Genomic DNA, 18,838 nt, shown 5'->3' on the forward strand with positions numbered 1-18,838 from the left:
CAAAATTTTCTTCTGGTAATCGATTACGCTGCCTAGTAATTGATTACCAGAGCCTTGGATGTCTTGGAAACACTTTGTTTTGAGGCAAGGCTTGATCTTGAGTTAATCTTGAAGCAAGGCTTTGTTTGTTGAAGCAACCTTGTATTAATCTTGAAGCAATGCTTATCCTTTGAAGCAACCACCTTGTTTGATTCTTCTTTGACATCATCAAAATCATGTATTTATACATTCACATTAGTGAGGCAGCCAACTCGCTTAGCGGATGCAAAACCCTAGAAGAGGCTAAATCAAAGGTTTGTGCACTCAGCGCGCAGCCAGCCCGTCCAGCAAGGATGTTGTCTCCTCTCGCGCTTAGTGCGCCCAAGCTTGCTTAATGGATTTTCACTTACTCTTGCTCAGCGAGACATGCTCCCTAAGCGAGCCTTCGTGTGCTGAGAAGTCCAAGAGCCTTTAAAACACTGAGATTGGCTAGCCAAGCATTTACTATGTGAAAAACAGAGAGAAATAGGGCTGAGAGGCTAGAGAGGAATAGGGCTGAAAGGCTAGAACCTCTTTGTTGGGGAGTAGACTATTGAAACTCTTGATGTAATGTTCTAACTATCTATTTAATGTTATTTTCTGGTGTTCTTTGCTTCTATCTATACTTATTTTACATGCTTGTGGCTTGATCACCCATTTGTATGTGTTATTAGGCTTTTTAGTGTTGGAAAATACTTTAAAACCTTTGAACTTGATAGAGCAAGCTAGAAATTTGTATGTCTAAGAATGGAGTGCAGTAATCTAGTATATTTTACACTGTATGCTTAGTGCAACTCTTTTAGAACAAGTTTGTTGAGGAATCAAGAACAAAAGCTAAGAGAGTTAGACTCATTCATGTGAGGAATTATGGTCTGAGTATTTTCTCGGTGTAAGAACATTAGGATAACGTTAAATAGAGAAAAACCATTTTATACGGCAAGAGAAATTTCAGTAGGAAACTCCCCAACGCTTTTATCTTGATATTTGTCGCATTTTACAGCTTTCGAATAGTTTACTTTTGTCTAAATAGTTAATATTGCAGAAAACTTAGTTCACCACTTAATCTTTACCTTATTTCAAAGTTAAGAAGTGTTTGCATATTGAATATACATAGTCTAGGCGAAACAAATTTCCTGTGGATACGATACTCAGTCTTACCATTTTATATACTACTTGTGTGAATCGGTACACTTGCCGACCACCTGAACACGTCCCCCAATATGAAGGCCACATATTCCTTCATGCAACTCTTTTATGACATAGTTTGCTTGTTGGTTGTTCAGGCACTTAAGCAAGGGTGTTTTCAACCCTCTTTTGAATAGTTCGTTGTCAAGGATGATATAGTAACTAGCCTTTCTTTTCAGGCATTGGGTTTCATTTTTCATTTGGTGGTAACACCCCCTGAATTAAGAAATTCTTATAGGGGGTCATCTAGTCTAGTTCCTCCACTTTTTCGACCATGACCTCCTTGGTCTCTCTGGTTGGTGCTTGGAGTGCGTCTTGGATGATGGTCTTGAGGTGTCCAGTCTTTTTAGTGCTTGCCAACTTGGAGAGCAAGTATGCCATAGTGTTGCTTTCCATTGGTATGTGGTACATCTCGAAACAATCAAAATCATTTACAAGGGTCTTTAGGGCATGATAGTATCTAAGCAGCACTGCCTCCTTGGCTTGATATCTGTTTGCAACCTGTCCCTGGACAAGTTGTAAGTCACCATAACACCTGAGTTTCCTTGCTCCAACTTCTTTTTCCAATTTTAGGCTTGCTATGAGTGCTTCAGATGCAACCTGGTTGTTTGATGCCCCCCTAAAATTAAATTTGAGGGCCCACTCCAAAGTAATATTGTTGGCCCTTTCAAGGATTATGTCTTCCTCACTTCCCTGCATGTTGGACACATTGTCCACATAAAGATTCCACTAGTCTGGTGGCTTGGATATTGCCAACAAAATTTGCTAGAAAGTCTGCCATGAACTGAGTTTTCATAGGGCCACGAGGCTCATATTAGAGATTAAATTATGACAGGTCTACGGACCACACTACCATTCTTCCTGCCAGCCCAGGCTTACACTACCATTCTTCCTACCAGCCCAGGCTTTCTTAACACTTGCTTGATGGGGTGGTCCATCATGACAATGATTTGGTGACTCTGAAAGTATGGCATGAGGCATCGAGCAGAGGTTATGAGTGTCAGTGCTACCTTCTCAGTCATCTAGTATCGTTTCACATCATGAAGGACACAACTAATGAAATAGATGGGTATGTGATGTTTTCCGTCTTCCTGGATGAGGTTTGAGCATATGGTCTCCTTAGCTACTGAAAGATAAAGGAGCAGGGGTGCTCCTGGCTTTGGTCAACTTAGGACTGGTGGTGTGACAATAGTTTTCTTAAATGTTAAGAAAGCTTGCTCACAAACCTTGTCCCATAGGAATGGTTTTGTTTTCCTAAGCAGACTGTACAATGGCCTAGCCTTCTTTGCTAGCTTTGGCCAGCCAGGTCACAAATTTGACCTCTCTGATAAATTGAGCCTTGAGTAACTTGTCAATCTCTTCTCAGATTGCCTTTCGTTGCTCTTCTCCTATCTTTCTCTTATTTTGTGAGACTAGTTTTGCTTGAGGACAGATGACCAATTTGTGGCATATGATGCTAAGATGGATACCTGGCATATCATATGGTTGTCATGCGAATAAATCCATATTCCTTTGTAGGACATCAGTTATATGTCTGTATTCGTGACTAGTGATGTCCCTGCCATGATGAGTGCATTGTCCAATTTTGGGTCCACATCGCAGCCTGACGAGCTCTTCGATTGGTTTTGGGCCTCTGTTGATAGTTTCATCATGCGGGTCTACGTCGACTATGTCTTCTTGATTCCTCCTAGTTGTTTCATAAATAGTCAAGGTTTTTATTGGGGATTCTTCATCCACGCTCATGACTTGATTGCTGCTGCCATAGTTGTGAAACCTGGCCTGGTCATTGACCCAGTCGAGGTAGTGGGTCAGTGGTCTAACCAGTGGGCCAATAATTAGCCCAATTTGACCCGGTATATATTAAAAATTCAAAATTATATATGTATCTATTATATATAAGTATATAATTAACATTATTCGAGTAAGAAAAGTTCATCCATACTCCAAAATCCAAAATAACAATTGATAATAATGAGACATCAAAATGACGTCATAGAAGTGGTCCATTTTTTTTGTAAGATCGGTAGGGTTGGACCAGTCCAATCGGGATTCGGTACCTAACCGGTTGGGTTTGGATGGGTCATCTTGGGTCAATTGCGTAACTATTCAATAGTGGAACCGGTCCAGTTAGCCACTGGGTTCCGATTGGACCGGTCCGACCGGCCGGACCGAATTGGGTTTCACAACTATGGTCATTGCCACTAGAGGTAGGATGAGGCTGGCCTGACTCTTTGATGGGAGGATAAGGAGCCACCTTCAAGCTTTCAGTGTAGCACTATCGGTCATGCTGCTGGTCTGCCTTGATGGTTACAATTTCTCCTGTCAAGGTCGGGAACTTGATCATGAGGTGTGATGTAGAGACAATGACTCCAAGCTCATTTAATGTTTTCCTGCCAATCAAAGCAAAATAAAAAGTATTTGCATCAACAATTAAGTACCTTACAGTAAAACTCCGTGAGAGCTTTCCTTGACCAAAGGTGGTCATTAGGTCTACATAATTTATGGTTTCCACTCTCTCTCCAGCCAAACCATGGAGTGGTCCATAGTGCGGTAGAATTATGTCAGGTGAGATTTCAAGCCTTTGAAATGTCTTCTAATAAAGTATATCTGTGGAACTGCCTTGGTTGATAAGGACCTTAGACACCATGAAATTGGCAATGACAATGGAGACGACCTTACAGTCATCCTAGTTGATGGGGTTGATGCCTTTGAAATCTCTATCGGTGAATGTTATGGGAAGAAGGCTTCTTGGTGACTGTATGTTGATGCAATTGATGTCAATATCTCTTATGGCATGGAGATGATGCTTTCGAGACTGGCTAGACAACCCTCCATAAGAAAATCCGTTTGCAATGGTGTTGATTACACCTCTAATCTGTCCAGGGAGTTTGTCTTCTTACTCTTGCTAAGGTTGATGTGACGCCCTTCCTAGTGACGCCTCTGTCTCTCTCTTTCTCCTCTGTTTGGTCCCTCCTTCTATCAGCATCTCGACTCCTACAATGGTCATCCTAGTTCCACCCGGACTTGCCTCCAGCTCAGTTGTCATCAGGCTTTTTTACTAACTCGGCTAGGTATTTGGCTTGTATGAGTTCCTCTATCTTGTCTTTGAGGGCCCAATAGTCTTCAGTATTGTGGCCATGATTGCAATGGTATCTATATTGCTTGGTTCCGTCCAACTCAGGTCTTGGAGGAGGTATGGGGGTAACTGTATGGATACCTCTACGTTGAAGGCTTCTTCAAGGATGATGGCTCAATTTGTTGTCAATGGTGTGTAACGCTCGTACCTTGGTGCCCTCAGAAGAGGCTAACATTTGTCTGGTTTGTGTTGCTTATCTGACTTGTGTGAGTCGGTCCTTGTGCTACTTTTGCCTTTCTCCTTTTTTTGTCCAACCTATCGAACTTCGTTTCTGAACCTCGATATTTCTTCCATCTAAATGTAACCCTTAGCTCGTTCCTATAACTCATCCATGCTGCTGGGAGGTTTCTTGCACAGATTGTCGGCGAACTTGCCACGTTGTAGGGCCAATAGCATGGAATGAAATGCCACCTCAGGATTGAGATTCCTGATTTGGATAATGATTTTATTGAACCTGTTCATAAATTTGAGAAGTGACTCATCGTTTTCCTAGTGTAAACTAGCCAAGACTGCAGATGTCAGCTGGTGTGATCGGCTCATTGCATACTGGGAACTAAAGTGTTCAACAAGGGTGTCAAAGTTGTCAATGGACCAGGGAGGGAGTCCTCTATACAATGTCAATGTCGCGCCTTTAAGGGACAATGGGAAGACTCAACACATGATTGTGTCGTCATTGGTGTAGAGATTAGCCTGGGTGAGGAACACTTTGTTAGTCGTCTTATACGAGTAACTTTTGTATAGAAAACTTTTACATAATGTATATATTTTCCCTAATTTATGGTTTTTTGTAGGATTGTAAATAAATTTTGCTTTGTTTTTATCTATGCTTAGTAGAAGCCTTTCTTATGAATTTAATGTAAATTTCACCTCAATTTCAGGTAAAAAGGAGAAAATTATGAAGGTGCAAAAGTTGCTATCTCGCTAAGCCTGAACCATGCGCTTAGTGAGACCAAACCGCTAAGCGAGACAGCAGTGCCTTTTCGACTGAGGATAAGCCTAAAGAGAGTTCTTCCATGTCAGCATGCGCCCAACGTGTATGTAGCTCGCTAAGCGAGACGGTTGTCTCTTCTGCGCTAAGTGCGAGATTAGCGCTAAGCCAAATCTCACTTACTCGCGCTTAGAGCGAGAATGGCGCTAAGCGCGCCTTCGCGGACAGGAAGCCCTTTTTTAAAGCCTGATTTGCGGAGATTGAAAGGAGGCGAAAATAGAGAGTGCTGAATAGCTGTCAGAGCTTGAATAGTGAAATACACAGAGGCAAAAAACAGAGCAAGGAAGCCAAGTTTTGATCTTTTAGGAAGATTTGTGAGTTTTTGAGTGATTGTGAGATTCCTAGAGGTGGAGGAGACATCCCCATTCCTTTGTAAGCAAGTGATTTCTCCTAATTCCTCTTCTTCATTGTAAAAGGAGCTTCCTTGCTATGGAAGGCTAAACTCTCAGCTGGGGATTCTTGCTGAGTAATTGATGTAAACTCTTTCCCTATCTAATTAAGGTTGTTTTATGTGTTCATTGTTTCTATCAGTACTTTATTATTGCATGCTTGTGGCTTGATCACCCATATGTGTGTGCTGTTAGGGGCTTTAGCATTGAAAGATGTATTGTCTCCTTAGAACTTGATAGAGCAGGATTAGGTTACCGTATGTCTAGACACGGAGTGCGGTGATTTAGTTTTTATTATGTTGTGATCATAAAGCTGTTCAATTAAGCTAAGTTCAACAAGAGACATCTACGAGCGAAGTTTAATTAGAATTAGGCTAAACTCACGAGACATCGGTGTTTAGTACTTGAGCCTTCAGCATAGAACACAGAAACATCTTTAATTACATCAATTTGCTCAGTAAGAGGACCCAAGGCCTTTAGATATCTATCTTCACACTTACTTGCTCACGTTTATTGCTTTGTAATTAGAATAGAACATACTTTTATTTTCATTCACAATCATGATTTTTGTTTGCAAATGCCTGCTTATTGAACAAACCTTTACCAAATGAACAAGTTCCCTGAGTTCGATACTCGGTTCACACCGTTTTAATTATTTACTTGACGACCCGGTGTACTTGCCGGTAGATTTCGCATCCACACAAACAAGTAGTATCCCGAAGCGAAACACACATCCAGGTGTTCATCTGGATCAGTAGTTCTGTCATAAAGCTCCAGGTTGAGTGTTTTCCAACCTAAAGGCAAGTCGGCCTCCATGATGTGAACGACAAAAGGGTGTCATCGAGTCGTCCGTCCTTCATGGCGATGTGCATGCAAGATATTGTTGTCATCCAGGGTATTGTTGGTTTGACGGGGATGCGATTTGCCCTGGGTGCGCTCGTTGATTGTGTGGGCAGAGTGTTCGTCTCCTTGGGTGTGTCTCACACGAGCCTCCAACTTGTCGTGGTCGACTTTTAATTTGCTAAGTTCCTCTTCATTGCGGCATTCCATCTCTGAGATGGGGGCTTGAAGTTGACGGAGACCACCATTGTCCGTCATGGTCATTGGAGGAGGATTGGAATTTTTTGGGAGTGGCTCTCGCTGAAGCGTGTGCTAACCATGAATGCGGGTGGCCGTGGGAGTAGTTTTATCACAACCGTGGTGGGCATCAAATGTACTTACATAAATCTGGAGCAGATTGACGTCAAGGTTGACCGTCATCAAGTTCCACGATCTCCTACGTCGGATTTGTAGGTGTCCTCTGACGCTCAAGTAAGTATGTTAGTGAGTTGAGAATGAGATGTAAAATGAAGGTAGAACCTGATATTTATAACGTTGGATGGGAGCCCTGAGTCCTTGATTGTTAGGGTTGTTATAGTAGCGTAACAACCCTATAGATAATTCACTATTACTAGATAAGTGGGTACCTGCAATTTGAAAAGCGGATAATAACATTATTATTAAAATTCAAATATACCAACAGCTTATCGGCCCAAAAGCCTGGCTGCTCAGCGAGTAGTATCTATGTTCCTATATTATGGTTGATGGGGAGGACTGACGTGTATATTTTAATGCCACGTCTCTTGCCATATCAATTTGTGGACCTCGAATAATACAAATGTCCTTTTCACATCAATTGAATTGACGATTGATGTAAAGTGATCTTTTTACATCGGTTGTTGACAACTAATATAAACATGTCTATTAACATTGGTCGCAAACCTTAGCAAGGACATCATATTTACATCAATTTCATTGATAACTTATGTAAAAATATCTTGTTTTATGTTGGTTGTATTAAAAACTGATGTCAAAATTTTTATTTCCTTCAATGAAACAACGAAATTAACGAAATATGATTGTAGCATTTTTTTTAACAATTTGAGAATCTAATTAAACTTTTCATTAATTAAGAGATCCAATTGAATTTTTAATTTTAATCAAGCACCGATAATATAATTAAGCCATTTTTTAAAGTAATAAAATTTCTTAAATTTCATGATTAGTCAATAAAAACTGAACTAATAATCTTCATACCATATACTAATACTTATATTTTTGTTTTTTGGATTAATATATTTTTCTTAAAAGTAAATAGTAGTCTAATTAACTGGTCGTATGTTACATGCATGCATTCTTTGCACCAAATAACACGGCTGTAAGATAAAATGTACTTTTAATTCCCGGAAAGCATATAAAATGCAGTTTCAACTCCCGAAAAGTGACCGAATGTGACACCATAAGCCATCACCAAGGTCAAACCCATCTTCGAATCATATTTCCCGGAGTACATACGCGTAGCCCCTTTCACGGTCTCCTTCACCTAATACCCAATATCTTACTATTCAAACAAATATTGAAAACACGCTTTTGCGTTCGATTTATTTCCTCTGTAGTATTCTTATTCTCCCCAAAACCTCTGCTAGTTTTGTTTTGCTTCAACATCATCTTCTTCCTCCTCATCCTTCACATTCAAGAAATCCCAATTCTACCCTTACCCTCTGCCCTAATTTACAATCCAAACCCAACCCAACGATGTACAGCAACATGCTGGTGAACTGCTCCAACTGCCGCACCCCTCTGCAGTTGCCACTTGGCGCGGGATCCATCCGCTGCGCCCTCTGCCACGCCATCACCCTCATCGGCGACCCACGCGCCCTCCCTCCTCAGCCCCCGGCTGCCACCCACGCGTCTCCGCCCTCCCCCTACAGCCCCGCGCCGCCCCCGCCCAACCCCCACGGCCGCAAGAAGGCCGTCATCGTCGGCATCTCCTACCGCTTCTCCCGCCACGAGCTCAAGGGTTGCATCAACGACGCCAAATGCATGAAGTACCTCCTCATCAACAAGTTCAGCTTTCCAGAATCTTCCATCATCATGCTCACGGGTACGTCCCTCGTCTTTCTTTCGCTTCGAACGCTGTGTTGGAGATCCCACATTAAAGTACACAAGTGGGGAATAACCCTCACCTTACTTTACGAGCCTATTTTGTATGGTTTTGTTAGGGCTAGACACAGATTCTAAGATTCTGTTTTCTTCTCGAGAAAGTAACCCACAGAATGCCAGGAATTGGGATTTTTCTTAAGAGTGGATTTTGTTCATATCAATAATTCAGGTTTTAGTAATTTTTATCGGTTAATTTGTTTTAATTATTTAATTCGATTAGGTATTAGTTTAGGATAAAACTTAAATGCAGTTCTTTAAATAAATGTTTATCTTTCAATCATAGAAAGTGCATTTATTTATTCTCTTGCTCAAAATCTCTGCTAACAGTATTCATCCACTCCAATTTTGATGTCGTTTTTATTAATAGAGGGACTAAATTGATGTCTACTTTCATTACGGAACTGAATAGGTGTCTACTTTTGTTCAATCTTGCATGACTTCTGGATCTTCGTCACGTTTTGAATTGCATATCCAATGTACTTTTTTAACTAGACATTAAAATAATATTATTTTTACTGTTCATACTTCATAGAGTTCTGACGTCTGATTTATCAGATCTGTGATGTTTTCTTTTAATACTTTGTGCTGATACAATACTCATATCCATCGTTATCTAGTTCTCAATTTGATGCTTTAAACAATTTGCCTTAGGTTGCCAACCTACAGTACATAGTTACAGTAGCTTTTAAGAAAACTTGTTATCAGAAATTCATATATGGTTGTTATGAATAAAATAAAAAATGAGTTAATTACATAGTTTTGAAGAATGAAAAAATTGGATACATCTCTCTTCCTTTTATAGAAGTTACAATACCACTTATCTGCTTGTATATGTGATTTGAGTGATTTTACCTTATGGTGTGTTATGAAGTTCTGATTTCTTGATTATTATTTATATAAAACAAGAAAATATAAAATGTAAATGCATGCTTTTTCTCTCATTTTTCTCCTTTTCATCCAAATGTTGAAGAGTTAAATTCACTTATGTCACATACTTGATTTTTCGTGAAAGAGGAGGGTTAAATAATAGTATTGTCATCAACACCTTTTTTATGTTTCTATCAAAAGCTTTAGGGAGGAGGAGGGGGATGAGGAAGAGATGATTCCTGTGCTAAATTCTATAATAATATTACTCTTTAACGTAGAAGATAGGTGGTGTAACTTTAACAACATATGGTAGTATGTATACTGGATAATCACAGTAGTATCTGACTCTGACCTGAAATCCATGTGCATCTGTTATCTTCATTCTTGGTTTGATTGGTTCAGACAACAGTCATGCCATCTCACTAACCAACACTTGTGTTGTGCCATTGAGAACTTGGGCAAAATCTTTTACTTGTTTCAATTTTACATACATTTACACTTATAACAATTAAGTATTTAAGTCAGTCCTTTGCAGTTTCCTGCTTCTCAAATACAATTTTAAGTAGTTGGCTTCATTCATCTTTATGCATGTCAATCAATCCAAGACAGGTGCACAGTGGCCAACGTCGAAACCACTATAGCGGGATAATGGATAGTAGGTTAGCCACTATACTGAAGTTTATGAATACAAATTAGATTATTTAAATTATACACTTAAAAATGCTTAAAAAATAAAAATTCTCAAAATTAAAGACATTCTTAGTTAATAGTAAATAACCATAGTCCTTAGCTACCCAGTCAATAATGAAACCTCCCAATTTTTTACAACTTTGAATTGTTTATCTGAACACAACACAGGAATAATAAAAAATTGAAGAAAACAAATAGACATGCTAAGAAAGGAAAGAAAAGAACTGAGCAGAAGAGGCTAGTGGGTTGGCCTAAAAGGCTGCCGGAGTACTGAGGGTTGGTCAGAAACACATAAGAGAGCTGTGGGTTATACAGTTTGTGTTGAATAAAAGAGCTGTGGGGAAATTGCGGAATTATCTCAAAAAGATTGGATGAACAACAGACAATCAGGTGGCAAAGAAGGTTCTTTAACCCCCTTGTTACCAATCAAGGTCACTAATACTATAGCTGCTAATTGGTATGATTTGGGGTATGAGGTGCTCCACAAAATCACAACGTGATGTCTTTCGTATAGTGGACCAAGGCCATGATGCAAAATGATGCGGCAATTGTGGCACTATTGTATGCAACTAATAACCATGTTTCCATGTAATTATATCTTTCATCAACTGTCCAACATATTTTCATTGTGCATTTATACAAGATAGAATGTGAAGCTCAAAATAGATAAAAGATATGACAGGAAATTTTAGTAATCACTCATTGGATTTGGAGATTGGTAAACTATTTAGATGCATGCTATGTTTTCATTTTCTATAAATCCTAAAGGTACATAGAAGAAAAAAACACATGTCAAAGCACTTTTAACTTGTTGAAACAGATTGTGTTGTAGAAATTGTGTGCTAGGATTTGCTTCATCTCTTATTTATAGTGTGATTACATGGATAACTTCCACCCTAATCATGAGCAAACAATAAGCAATTATCTTGAACATGGTGGAAATGTTAGTATTGCAAACATAAATGACAATATTTTAACACTTTTCTTCAAGTTGAATTTTAATAGGTTCTCTTCTAGTCATCTTACAGATAAGCACACTTAAAAGAAATAATTTAATAATGCATTACGGGCATCATAGACTAGAGCCAGAAGATAACTAAATGAGGCATCCTGAATAATGCTTGACAGTATCTGGAAAGATAATTTTCTAAAATGAGCATTGCTAGAACAATAACCTGACAAGATGCCTAGAATGGCTGACAGCTTGAAGTTCTTGATTGGAATTTTGCATGACCAAGAAGGAAGGGACTTAGACATAACTTGAAATATGGGGTGTAGAAATTTGTTGGCAAACAATCATACACAGATAGACCCTAACCTCTCCAAATTCATCCAATGCAGCAAGAATAGCCATAAGACTGTATGTCTATCTAGGTACAGAGGTTGTCACTGATATCATATTTACTAGTTTACATTGTAAATTACAATCAACCAAAAAGCAACCCAGAGCAAATTAGTTGTTAACTTACTGGTTAATCACTTCCTCACAAAGACCGATCATGATAAATACAATTTATTAAATGTAATTTTCAAACATAACTTATGATTATATTGAAGTTCACCTTGCTATAGAACATTATTTGTCTCCTCCAAAGTAAGAAAGTGTAAAAATTGAGGAAGGCGTATTCACCCATGGTTGAATTAAAGTACATTGAAAACTTAATCCACTTAAATCAAGAATAGATACATCCTTTCTCACTTTACATACGTTTTTACTTTAGTGGGGCCAAATCCAATATTAAAATTTGACATGCAATGCTTATTTCTAAAGAATATGGAAGACTTAATTATGCTATGCTACTTTTGTTGGAAAAAAAAAGAAATTCATAAAGCATATATACTAGTACTCATCATTTGAATTTCAAAATGCAGAAGAAGAAGATCCCCATGGCCCCAAATTTCCAACCAAGCACAACATCAGGATGGCAATGTATTGGCTTGCACAAGGATGTCAACCTGGAGACTCCCTGGTTTTTCATTATTCTGGTCATGGATCACAGCAAAGGAACTATAGTGGTGATGAAGCTGATGGATATGATGAAACTCTATGTCCCCTTGATTTTGAAACACAGGGTATGATTGTAGATGATGAGATCAATGCAGCACTTGTCAGACCTATTCCTCATGGAGCTAAGCTACATGCACTAATTGATGCCTGCCATAGTGGCACTGTTCTAGATTTGCCATTTCTTTGCAGAATGAACAGGTTACCTTCTAAAGATAGTCTGTTATAGTTTCTGCATGGTTTAACTTTATGGATTTTGGCTCTGTTGACTTTTAGCATTGTGATGGTCAATGAAAAATTCTTAACTTTGCATTGACACTTCATCTAAAGGAAAACATATCTTCTGATAAAAAATAGAGTTAAGTCTTCAGGAGTACTTTTAAACCCTTCTTATTATGTTTTCATAATAATATTTTTATGTACTTTTTTATTTAATACTTTATAAGTATAATGAGGATTAATAGCACGTATGAGAATATTGAGATGAGTGTAGCAAATATTGTATGCCAGAGAAAGTTGGAGTGTCACCGAGTAGAAACTCAAAGAACCTTAGGTGGTTTGGTTATGTGAAAAGGAAGATTGACAAGATCTGACGGTGTCTGTCCATTGAACTACCTGCGGGATAAAGCCTATTTTTTGTTATTTTAGTCTTCTTTGCTTACTTGCATATATTCCTTGATAAATAGAGTCCAACATGGGAGAAGAATTTAGATGAAGGAAACTAAAATATGTATTTTGCATGTTCTTTCTTTCTTTCTTTCTTTTTCCTGGGTGTTTTATAAATATAGTTTTCACTTTATTTCCATAGATCATGTGTAGTTCTGTCATCTGTGGTAACTTGATAGAAACACCAGAGAAAATAAGATGGAAACTAGAGAAAAGCTGAGAAAGAACCAGAAGAACAGAACTTCATTGATAAACAGAACAGAATTCTCCTTAAGGGTTTCCCCTTCACAAAGGATCTCTCTCTTCACCTGCACAATCTATTAAATTCAAGAATACTTCCCTCTAATCTGATTTCCCCTATTTATAACCAGTCTCTTCTAACTAGTCAAACAAATAGACTAATAGACTAACTGACAGGCTGTCCTTATTATTGACTCTCATTATAAACCCTAACTTACCTTTTATTCACACTTTGTTTATATCTATGTAACAGGAGTGGGCAATATGTATGGGAGGACCATCGCCCTAGATCTGGTGTATGGAAGGGATCTAGTGGTGGAGACATTATCTGCTTCAGTGGATGCGATGATCATCAAACTTCAGCTGATACATCTGTAAGTTTCAGCAAATTCAAATTGATTTGTCTCTTGACTGTCTTTTGTCTGAACATATGATCATTATCCCTGTAAACAGGCTCTATCGAAGATTACATCGACTGGGGCAATGACATTTTGCTTCATCCAAGCCATAGAGGGTGGTCATGGGGCTACCTATGGCAGCATTCTTACTGCAATGCGTACTGCCATCAGAAATGTTGGCAGTGGTGGTGGCGGCAGCGCTATTGGGGGTGGTGATGTCGTAACATCCCTTCTCTCCATGCTTTTGACCGGAGGTAGTCTCAGCGGCGTCGGTGGACTGAGACAGGTAATATAGTTAGATTTGACACTCATATTACAAAAGTTTTGACTGTTTTATTTATATCAGTTGCTCGATGATCCGAACTCATTAGTTCTTGTATACCAACTATAACAGTGCCTTCTCTGTTTGTGTCCACTTTGTTTTCCTACTGTTAAACTGACTTCTGCTATTGTTTTTCCTACCTATTTCCTTTTGTTTCAACAGGAACCACAGTTAACAGCTTGCGAAGCATTTGATGTGCATAGAAAACCTTTTTCATTATGATATTACTATTACTCAATATTCTTTATTCTACAATTTGTTTTCCTCGGCTCTGCCCCTGTACACGACTAAATTGATTAATTAATGTATTATAAAGTAGAGAGTATCCTTTTTTTTCTGAAATCACTGAGGATGTGTTTGGATGAATTTATGTCTACCCTTGAGATTGTGACATGCTCTTATAATAATGACTTTGGTTGCTGCTGCAATCGTTGGATTAAATGCTGATTCGACTCAGATTTGAATTCCACATAAGAGGTGAGCATCTTACCCCTGGATAAATTAGGTGTGCTTGTGACCTCAAATTTACTACGTGAAAAGTGTCAATAATGGCTTGAAATTGATGGTCTCGTATTGATGATACATTATGTGCATAAGTTTGATGTAATTACTTGTATAGTATTTTTTTGGAACAACAAATCTTGGGACTTGATTTGATAAAAGGTATAAAATAGAAACTAATTTGATTTTGATTTTTTATTAAGTTCTGTGCACTTAATGATTGACTCTAGTATGATTGGGTTTAGTGATTTTTTTTAAGTGTAGTTTAAGTGTTTTAAATTGACAATTTTTCCTTGCACCCGTCGTATATTTTATAATAGGAGTATTACGATATGTTAATTTAATATTGTAAATTTCATCCATTTAATTTTATATTTTAGTAATTCCAAATGCGTTATTGAGCTGTTCTGGATTTATATGAAAGATTGCATCTGAGACAAATGTCCGTGCAAATAAATTGTTAATGTGCATCAAATATTAAGTGTTGCATAAATGAAAGCTATTCATTTAGGTTGCTTTGGTGCATACGACTGTATAGGGAGTTGACGATAATTTTAAAGTTAAATGTTATTTTTGGTTCATTATATTTTAATGTTTTTTTTTTAAACTTTGGTACACTAAATTTTAAAATTTATATTTTGATCCTTTATATTTTCAACAGTTTTATTTTGGTATATTAAATTTTAAATTTTTTATTTTAGCTTTTTATGTTTTCTAAAATTTTGTTTTGGTTTTTATTTTATTTTTGGTTAAAAACGTTATTGCTTTGTTTATGTTTCAAACTTTGAAATAATTATTTTAAATATTATTTTACTTATATTTAATGCTCTGACAAAATTAACAAAATTGATGAAGTACTAACGTTTTTAATAAAGAAAATTAAAATGAAACTTTTAAAAATAGAAAGGATTAAAATAAAATTTTTAAGATTTAATATTTGAGAATGAAATAATACTAAAATATAATAGATAAAAAGTTACATTTAGATTAATTTTAAATACTAAGTAAAAAACTGATTAACGGAATTACTATTGTGTTACAATATGAATTGGAGTTTGAAACGATGTGTTACCATGAACAATTTCAAATTGAATTGACATAACCGTTATTCTGAAAATGAGAAAAAAAATTATTAAAAATTATATACTTTGTTGGAAAAGAAATATGTTTTGGGTAATCATAGATCTTAGTTTGTTAGTAAATTTTATATTCTTATGATTTTTGTTTTAAAATAAATTATTTTATTAATAGTTAAAATAAATAGTGTAATGATTAAAATAAATAGTATAGTACAGTACCACAGAAAATAGTACTACTATAATAGTAAAATAGGCATTAAGTACAGAACTTTATTAAAGTATTCAGGATAAAAAAAAATAACAATCTTTTTTTGACAATAAATAAATTGCAATCTTATAAGCTTATGATTTTTTTTTTTTTACAAAAATCTTATTAGCTTATATTTATGAAAAATGTTACTAGTGAGATAAATTTATTTATCAAATGCATTAAAAAATATCAATCAAACACTACTATTTTAGTTAAAGATACTTATAGTCTAATTAAATAAGATATACGTCAGCCAATAAGAAAAAGGCACAATTTAGTCGAATAATTTTTTTTAAGCTAGTTAGTCGAAATAATTGGAGCACATTATAATATCTTCAAATTTTATGTTACATCTAAAATAAAAGCATGGTCATGCTAATAAATAACTCCACTTGTGAATACCTTCATTTTAATTGAAGCATCCAATCATAAATAAATAAATTAAAAAAAAGTTGCAAGGTAGAATCTTATCCAAAATGAGATTTATCTTAAAAGGTGATAATATATTATCTATTTTTTAAAAATTTATAATTTTGATTCTCTTGTAATTTCAAATTTATAATTTTGGATCTCCTATTTCTAAATCAAGAGAAAAAAAAATCATTGTGAATTAAGGGTTACACCTAATTGGGTCACTTTTTCACAAATTGATGAAGATGCTTTGAGGCTAATTTGAAGAATCATTTTCGGAAATCCAATATGACAAGAAGCATTCATGGACTGAGTTGATCAATTTTGGTGGACTATTAATATTGATCTGATTAGATAATAACTAAGTCTAATTTTTGTCATTTTATTTGTAATTTTTGTACCATTTTTTTGGCCGAATCTTCTGGTGACTTTTCATTTTCTCTTAGCCTTACTAGATGCTTTCTAGAATGCTTAAAAGTCATTTAGTGGCTAGTGAAAATTTATTTTCGTGTTTATTGTCATTTAGTGGCTAGTGAAAATTTATTGTCATTTTATTGTCATTTAGGGGCATGCAATTATCAATGCATTTGTAAATGCATATTAGTGGGAATTTATTATAGTATTTCAAGATTAGCATATAAATAGGAAACTCTTGTATTATACAAAGGCAGAATTTAAAGATTAATGAAATTTGATAGTTTCTCTATTGTGAGAGTTTTTCCTTTGTTCTTGGTTAAGAACTCGATAGTATTGGTTCAGCAGGTCATAGTTAGAGTCACGCTTCTTTTGATAACTTTGGTTCTACGAACAAGTTGCGGTTAGGGTCAAGTTCCTTTTTTACTTGTTTTCAAGATGATCTATCATTTGGTACACGAGCTTCGGCTTTTGAAATTAGGTGTTATCTATCATTTGTGTTTTCTTTCTTCTGGTGTGTTTCCTCCTTTGTTTGTTCTTTGTCTTTTGTTTAATTCTATTATTGATTCATCTTCCTTTGTTCTATTTCTTTGAGTCTATCTTTCTTTTTTGAATTCTATCTTGTATCAATAGCTTTTTTTTTCTCTTTTTATATATATTATCAAAAAAAATTGTGAAAAAAAATCTTGAGGAAAAAAAAGTAGAAAAAAAGAAAAAAAAACTCTGGACAGTTTTAAATTTTTTTACAATTTGAAAAAAAATCCAGAAAAATAACAATGTATGACTATTGGTTTTATTTTCTTCTTGTTCTATCGATCTTCCTTTGGTTTTATTCTCCTCGTCCTCTATTTGTTTTATGTTTGTTCTTATTCACTAAAGTTTTCATTGATCCCTTGTTGTGTCTTGTCGTGTATAAACAACCCCAAATGTTCTTACTTTAGAGAAGTTGAGTGGTAAAAGGCAAGAGTGGTAAGACTATTAGAGGGAAATAGCCAAAAAGAGTGAAACACAAGTGAATTTTTTTTAGTGTAAACACGTGAGAGAGTGTTTGTGTGAGGATATTTATTTGTCCATTTATGATCACTTCTAATACAATTCTTGTAGTAATTTTAATCATGAGTGGAGAAGAAGGAGTGGATCTCAAGTTATTTGTTAAAGCAAACAATTTCAAGAAGTCATGGAAGAAGGCGAAGAGGTGAACTAAGAAGAGATAATCATTTGGGGAGCCTTAAGATGACAATCCCTATGTTTCAAGGTAAAAACGATCCTGAGTTGTATTTAGAGTGGAAGAGAAAGGTTGAACATGTGTTTGATTGCCATAATTATTCTGAGGAAAAAAAGGTAAAAATTTTGCTTGAGCATTTTTATTGGCCTAGCATGAAGCATGATGTGCAACCTATTTGTGACAAGTGCATATCATGTAAACAAGCAAAATCTAAAGTGACGCCCCATGGTTTCTATACACCTTTGTCTGTGCCTAATCACCCTTGGACTAATGTTTCAATGGATTTTGTGTTAGGACTACCTCAGTCTCAAGGTGGTAAAGGCAATATATTTGTTGTTATGGATAGGTTTGTTGGACAAGTGGCCTCAATAACTTAAGAAGGGGGGTAAATTAAGTTTCAAAATTTCTCACTAACAAACTTTTAACCCCCTTCTAAATGATAGGCTCAAAATATAGAAGAAAAAACAACAATAAATTTAATAATGTTCTTTAAACATACAAGACAAAATTGATTGCAATAACATAAATGAGATAAGGGAAGAAAGAAATGCAAACTCAATTTATACTAGTTCGGCTACTTCCTGTGCCTACGTCCAATCCTCAAGCAACCCACTTGAGATTTTCCACTATCTCTGTAAATCCTTTACAGACTTTGAACACACCTTGGGATCCCTCACCCTTGTGTTCAAAGATTCTCCAAGAGACAACCCGTCTCTTGATTCCAATTCTCACAATCCAAGAGACAACCAGTCTCTTGATTACAACTGACTTTCTGAGATGATCAGAAAAATTTCTCTCCTTTAGAGTGGATGATACAAATTGAAGTTCCTAGAGGAATTTCTCTCTTTTAGAGATGATAATACAATTTGAAGTTCCTGGATGAATTCTCAATAGATTTGTAAGTTTTTGCCCAAGAGTTGTTGAGAGAGCATTTGGCAATTAAGTTCTCTTAAAATATCTCTCTCTTGCTTTTCGAAGTCAGACATGTTGGATCGAGTGGCCTCAGAATAATTAAGAAGGGGGGGGGGGGGTTGAATTAATTATTCCTAAACCTTTACTAATTAAAAAATTA

General features: G+C 36.2%; 1 protein-coding gene across 1 annotated transcript; it reads left to right on the forward strand.

Annotated features, from left to right (window-relative positions):
• The first annotated feature begins 7,978 nt into the window (after positions 1-7,978).
• LOC100788737 (metacaspase-1) lies at positions 7,979-14,327 on the forward strand. The gene is made up of 5 exons (XM_003516742.5): positions 7,979-8,639; positions 12,128-12,461; positions 13,420-13,540; positions 13,620-13,850; positions 14,049-14,327. Exons 1-5 carry the CDS (start codon positions 8,291-8,293, stop codon positions 14,106-14,108), a joined length of 1,095 nt encoding a protein of 364 aa, XP_003516790.1. The 5' UTR covers positions 7,979-8,290; the 3' UTR covers positions 14,109-14,327.
• Positions 14,328-18,838: the final 4,511 nt, after the last annotated feature.

Source organism: Glycine max, chromosome 1 (assembly GCF_000004515.6).
Source record: "Glycine max cultivar Williams 82 chromosome 1, Glycine_max_v4.0, whole genome shotgun sequence".
NCBI lineage: Eukaryota > Viridiplantae > Streptophyta > Magnoliopsida > Fabales > Fabaceae > Glycine > Glycine max.